The sequence below is a fragment of the Halyomorpha halys genome, unplaced genomic scaffold (assembly GCF_000696795.3).
Source record: "Halyomorpha halys isolate HHAL.00 unplaced genomic scaffold, Hhal_1.1 Scaffold217.1, whole genome shotgun sequence".
In the NCBI taxonomy this organism is placed as follows: Eukaryota; Metazoa; Arthropoda; class Insecta; order Hemiptera; family Pentatomidae; genus Halyomorpha; species Halyomorpha halys.
The window spans coordinates 297,607-304,560 of NW_027114159.1; the positions used below are offsets into that span (position 1 = coordinate 297,607).

The window sequence follows — 6,954 nt, forward strand, 5'->3', positions numbered from 1 at the left end:
GGAGTATGTACACAGTAGTCGACAAAAGTGCTTTTTCATAGACTGCGGCCCCAAAGATTTTATAGCGAGTGAGCTAAGGGGTTACTGATCGCCAGGTAGGGAGTAAAAAAAAGGTAAGATAAAGTGAATTTTATTATAGTTGCAATATATCATAATGGATGTAATATAATATAATAAATTGTATAAAAAGCAAAACTTAAAAAAAAAAAATTAATCTGATCAATACTTCTGGAAATACAACAAATAACTTTTCGGTACTTATCCCGCCTAGACCAGTTTTGGTTTATAACCTGAAACCATAAATTGAATCGTATTTATGGGACTTTAGACCTCGAAAAAGACCCGTTGCGGATTTGTTTATTTCTTGAGCGAGCGAGCGTAGCGGGTGGAAGTGGATGGCGTGACCCAATTAAAGCAATATAATAATTACAAAGTAGGTTATAACTGACCACTGGTGTGGCCGGAATAATACGTAACAATGCATTGGATTTAGCATCCGAGGTTGTAAGAATGGAGATGTCAGATATTTTTCTTTGCTAAATAAATGAAAATAACAAGTGCATACTTTCAATACCTTAACTATACGTTACTAGTAGTCAGATTTGGGTACAATACGAACAATTAAGTTTTCATGGATGCGAAAACATAAACATCTATATAATGTATGCAGCCTGTGATAAATCCGTCAGAAAAATTTGATTACTTTCCGAACTCAAGGAAAAATCGTTTTATTAGCTGTTATCACAATTTTACATATTAATAAAATTGACATTTTTTATAAAAATGAAAGTGAAACTATGTGACCGCATCCTACTTTTTCCTAAAGTTTAATATAAATATTCGTTAGTAAAATTATTTTGCATTATTAAAAAAAAAGAAAAACTATCAGAAACTACAGATCTGATAACAATGTATTTTTTTAATGAATACCTTTCGAGAGAATAGAAAGAGGGAAACTCGAAGACAGCAAACAAAACGGTCCAGGATAATGAGCACATGTACCGTTCACTTCTCGGTATGGCTATTCCGTCAAATACAACTCATCGGATTTCTTAAAAAGTATCTAACCCTTCACCAATTGGGAGAAAAGCATAACGCCATTGGCTTCTTAAACATGAACTGAAACTAGTGCTGAGGATAAAGTAACCAATATATTATTACATTCAAATAATTGATTCAATTTAAAAAATAATTGTTAATTTCAACTACTTGATGTACCACTGTAATTTTAATTGTGTTTAATATACAAATGTGATTTTCATTTTCCAATATATTGAGCATGCAATGAAATATTGACGTAAATTATTGGGTTTCTCTTGCACAAAATAAGCTAATGGGAAACTGTCGATGTCGTACATTTAGATTTTTATGTCAATTCAAACCCAAACCACCCAAATTACACGTTTTCCATTATGGGTATTCATAATATTATGTTTAAAAAATCTTTTTCCATTTGATTTTTTAAATCATCATTTTGTTTTGTTAAATGGAGAAATATTACCTTCTTTTAGGATGTTACAACTATACAACATTTAACGTAGTTGAGAGGCTGTTGATAGGTCTGATAAATGGAAAATGACGTCACACCACAGACCAGCTGAGCTCTACACCATTTTGTCTGCTGTCGTTTTGATAGGCTAGTTTCTCGTAGTACGTGTTTGGTTTGTTTTTGTTTTTTTTTTACGTTTTTAAAACTCTAATAATGTAATGGATAAAAATAATGAAATTCTGAAAGGTTTTGGAAGGAAAGGTACAAAGTTGCCAAGAAAATCCAATAGCAGCTCATCTGCATTAAATACATGGACTTTAAATTGCTTGCTCACAATCCTATACATATAAAATTTAGCATGTTAAAACTTTTTACATTCAACACATTATTAATAATCCTATTATCCATACAAATAAGTAATATCGTACACCCATTGGAAAATTAAAAAAAAAAAACAATGCATTTAAATATTAAATGGTCTTTAATATCAGATACATCTTATCCTCACTGAAACAGTTTAACATGGAATAAATGACGAATTTTTAAAAAATCTTTCCCCAGCGTAGGTTCAATTTTTTTAATTTAAATGTATATATATAAAAAAATAAACAGTTCTCATTCTTAGCAATAATAAATAATAGATAAATACAAAATATTAAAGAATTTAATTGATATTTAAAATAGAAATATCTGAATAGTTTGGGAAAAGCCAAAATAGCCTAACCTTTCCTAATTGTATTATCACTTCCTTATTTTTTTTTAACTATCTGAAAATTTATATTCGCTATTCCCACCTAGACAGATAGATGGATAGCGGTCGCCTTCCCTGGTCTTAGTGTTTTTTCTTGTATTTTTTTTTTAATCACAAAAACAGCAATAACTTCAATCTAAGCCCAGCAATCTATAAAAAATTTGAGGACGTGGGTAAGCTCACCTGTTAGACACGAACCAGTTATTGACAGGTTAACCTCCGTTTTTAAATATTAAGAGTTAGGTACCAATAATCGTTTCAAATTCGCTAAGGTATAGACTTATAACTGTGGCAATTTTCAAACGGTTATTGACACCGAACTCTTAATATTTTAAAACAAAGGTTGACCTGTCTATGACAGGTGCGTTTACTCTAAGTTGGGTGGTAAGTGAAAGTTGTGTGATGCGCTCCCCGCACCAAATATGTTTTTATTATAGCAATGGTTTTTAATTTATTAATACTGCATTTATAACTTCCAATATATCACCTCAAAAACTCATACTTAGCGGTTTATTAACTCAATAAAGTAACGAATTAGACTTGTGGCTGAGTCTACGTGTCTTTCCTCTCCCTTTTTTTTTCTACTGTTTCGATAATTTTGAAATGAAGCTTAAGGTTATGATTATGGTAAATGAAGTTTCTTTAGTTAGTGAAGTCGACTTTGTAACCTGTTCCAGTTTTTGCCCAGCGCACTCAACTCAGGAATTTTCAATTAAAACATTTTTTTACTGTTTATGATGATTTGTGAGAAAACGGTAAGGAATACCGATTTTATGTAAAGAACAAAATCGAAAATTTAATTTTCTGAAAGAATTAGTAATAATTATTTCATTGTCCTCGGCCTACCATGGCCACGATAAATCCTATAATGACTAAGAAGTCTTTTGATGACAAGATTCTCAAACGATTTGGATCGACAGACGTTTTGCCCGCAAATCGTACATAAAAATATTATGTGGTCTTTATAGATTTACGGTTTCGTGTCGGTTCGAAAAAATCACCGATATAAAATGTTTCAGAATCAGCTTCTTAATGAGAATCCTTCATTGAAAATATCTCTATCATATTGGAAATTTCAGAGTTGAATGTTCTGTACAAAAACTGGGAGAGGTTAGTTACAAAGTCTAATTTGTAGCTGGTGTCACTCATTATCTTCTTTTTCATTTCTTCTTTCATTTCAAAATTCTTAAAACAGAAAAGAAGGAGGTGTCAATCACGTCTTGAACACCCTTTATGAATAGAAAAATATAAAAAGAAACTATTATCACTTATTAGGGTACAGATCCTATAAATATCGTATATTTTAAGGTCATTCATTTTTCAAGATGATTAAAACTGTTCTGTGCTGTTTGGTACCTTCAGAAAGTAATTTTGGGGATTTGCCAATTATTTTAATTATGGAAAAAAAACCTACTTAGTTTAGATCTATAAAGCAGCAATGCAATCAATAATGTTTAATCCTAGTAAATGATTTACTATTAATTACTATCTACTATTAACTGTCATTCAGTATTTTTTAAACAATTTATCGTGGTATTCGATCTCTCCCAAATTCTATCTTATCGAAATTCCTGTTTGCAATTATATTTACTATTTCTATTATATGGTTCCTGAGTTTCAAAAACGGTTCCGAAATATTCTCCAATCGAGTAGCTGCCTTAAAAAAGATAGTAACCCCCATTTTTTTTTGTTTAGTGCAGGTGTAGACAGTGGACGATTTAAAAACTAAGCAGCAAAAATATTTTTTTATTTTTTTATTTTTTTCTCTACACGTTTTATGGCAGTTTTTATATTTAATTCGATGTAAGATATGTTTAGGCTTTGGCTTGGCCGGAACAGATGAGGCACTCGTAGGAAATCGTGGTAACTTTTTGTAAGTTACCATGATGTTAATAGAACATTTAGACTACATCGGATTCTTTGGCACTGATATCATCGATTTTTCAGGAGTTTTTAGGAAATCTGAATTTTTAAAGATAAAATGAGGGTATTAACTTATGGTATTTAGCTTTTGATTTAAATTAAAACATTGCGATTAACAATCTTTTAACATTGTGAACATTTTAATTTTTTTTAGTTACCATGTTCTGCAACCGGATGACTAAGAATTATTAAATTCTTGAATAACACTGTTGTTATCAATTACTCTATTTAAATAAATATTGTATCAAATCATCCATCGGCATTCTGTGGTCATTTAAATCACAACGGAATGCAACAGGTATTTAAAGGGACCACCATGTCAGTGAGTTGCCCTCCTATCTCTAATTTCTAAATAAAGTTAACTCGTGAACCTATAACATACCAACTATCCAGGAATTCCTTAAAATATAAATAGTTAGACAAAAGAATAAATAATCATAGAATGAAGTTCTGGTCAACTTATTTATCCAATCTTTTCCTGATAAAAATTTATTTAACAATTTTTTCCCACAATATATGATACTAAATAAAACCAGGTAACTGTATTATCACTAACTAAAACCTATAAAAAGGCATTAGTTATTCAACTTTCTTTCCAAATTTAAGGTAAAGAAGTGAATGAAGTTCTTCCTAATATCAGGCAATATTTATATTCATAATTAATCACAGAAGAAATTAATACAGAGTGATAAATTAAAATAGTTTACCAATCACGAGTTTGAGCACAAATATTATTTTAAGTAAAACTTATTTTACTAAAAAAGAAATTTATTTAAAAAACGGATGAAAATTTGAATTGTTGGATGAAAATTTGAATTGGAATTGTTGGAAAAAGTTTATAATCAACACTGATACATTGAAAAAATAAAGTAAATTACAGAATGTATGTTTTCAAATCAGGGTTACATAAGTGAAACATTTTTGATATTCTGAATATTATCCATAAATAGATATTCAATGATACAATATCAGAATCACAAACATAACTATTCCCCATAATGTAAAACAGTAGAGTATTTTCTATAATTTTTACAGTCAACTCACTTTCAATTAAATAATAAACATCTAATTAATAATTTCATGTTTTTTTAAAAAAGGATTATTTAGTACATATGCACATTCCAATGATAATCATGAACTATTGTTAAGCATAGCAGAATTACTTCAAACATTGATGGATCATATAAAATAAGAAAGGGTCTGTGACCTTTATCTTGTTTTAGCTTCAAAATATTTTAAATATTCCTCAATGAAAATGTTTAGTACTTTTTAATTGAAACAATAAAAAATGTTTTATAAATATAAAAAAAAGAATATCTTTGTTACCCTATGGTAAGATGTTCAAAACATTCATAATAACAATATTTAGAATTTAACTAATCAATGAGTTATGAGCAATGTGTAATTACTTACACACTTTAAATGAACATAGCATATTTTATTTGACACAGTGATCATAGAAAATGAGGACTGATATTGTTAATAAAATTACATGTCATTAAATCATAATATTTGTTAAAACAGCCAATAACGTAGTACCTACACTACACAGTATGTAAGGAATACCCTGAGATATGGGTTAAATCAATGACTGATCTAAGTTTTTAAAGATAAAACAATTCAAAACATTTACTAACCCCAATAAAACATTATACTCAAATCATTTTACAAAGAAGTCAATAATTACACAGAAACGAAGATTATAAGTTACAACAAAACAGATCTGTAAATGATTTGTGATTAATCATTGAATGATTAGTGTGTTATCACTAATCAATTACAAAAGAAACAACAAAACAGTCGTTTAACTAGTATTTCAACTAACTTTATTGTTAAACTAAAGTATTTTTCCAATGTTTAGACTAGAAAAGCTTTAAGCACATTATCTTTGAATTGAGCAGCATACATACTATCAACATTCGGAGTGTAAACAAAGCTGTTTTATTTTATGACTTTATTTAAAGTTATTGCTTTTAGAAACAGTTGGTATAAAAAGTGATTAGATTGATTTGATTATCACTATAAAAAACTTTATATGGCAGATTAAAAAAAAAAAATACCTAGAGATAATCAAAAGAAGGTTATCTGAGAATTGAACCAACTATTTACTGTCAAATTTTTGAGAGAACTAGTTCAAATTTTTATTGCAGTAAATTAACTGAACAATACAAAATTATATGAATTTCAAGAGAGTAAAAAAATACATATATAGAAATAGTGATAATACATCCGTCAAAAGCCAAAATACCTCAATATAGCCAACAGCAACAAGATAAAACAATAATGTAAATACATACTTGTCAGGTATTCCTGGAGGTGAACTATCCATCATGCTATCTTCACACAAAAAACTACACTAACACTTGCATTATCACTAGAAAACAACCGAAACAAGAGGCACATCACTTCACAACTGAAATAATTTAACCCACTTCTCCCAACACGCAAATCAGTGGGAAAAACATCAAAATAGTGGTAAATTAAATAAAAGGAATAGATAATTTTTCATAGAATGAAGTTACTATAAAAACAACGATGTCAACCGTCAATGCAACTGTAAATCTCAAAATGCCAATGAAGCTGAGAAAAGAACACACTTCCTAGCCTAACTGCAAGATACTGGTAAAACCAACAAGTGGCGGCCATATTGGAATATACTTCAGAATTTTAAGATATCACTTCTGTGGAAAAATTACTAAATACAGCATTTCCTTAACCTTCCCTTGTTCAATAAAAATAAATAATACAAGGAACCGAAAGTTAAATTTCAATCCTATTGAAAATAGTCGAA

The 6,954-nt window shown here is 29.2% G+C and overlaps 1 protein-coding gene across 1 annotated transcript in view; it reads right to left on the minus strand.

The window, feature by feature from the left end:
* LOC106679760 (rho guanine nucleotide exchange factor 12) overlaps nucleotides 1-6,886 on the minus strand; it is a gene marked incomplete in the record, with an annotated part of 158,134 nt that extends 151,248 nt beyond the window's left edge. The window contains 1 exon segment of the mRNA XM_067051400.1: nucleotides 6,461-6,886. Within this exon segment, the coding sequence (XP_066907501.1) occupies nucleotides 6,461-6,495 (35 nt within the window).
* Between the last annotated feature and the right edge of the window lie 68 nt (nucleotides 6,887-6,954).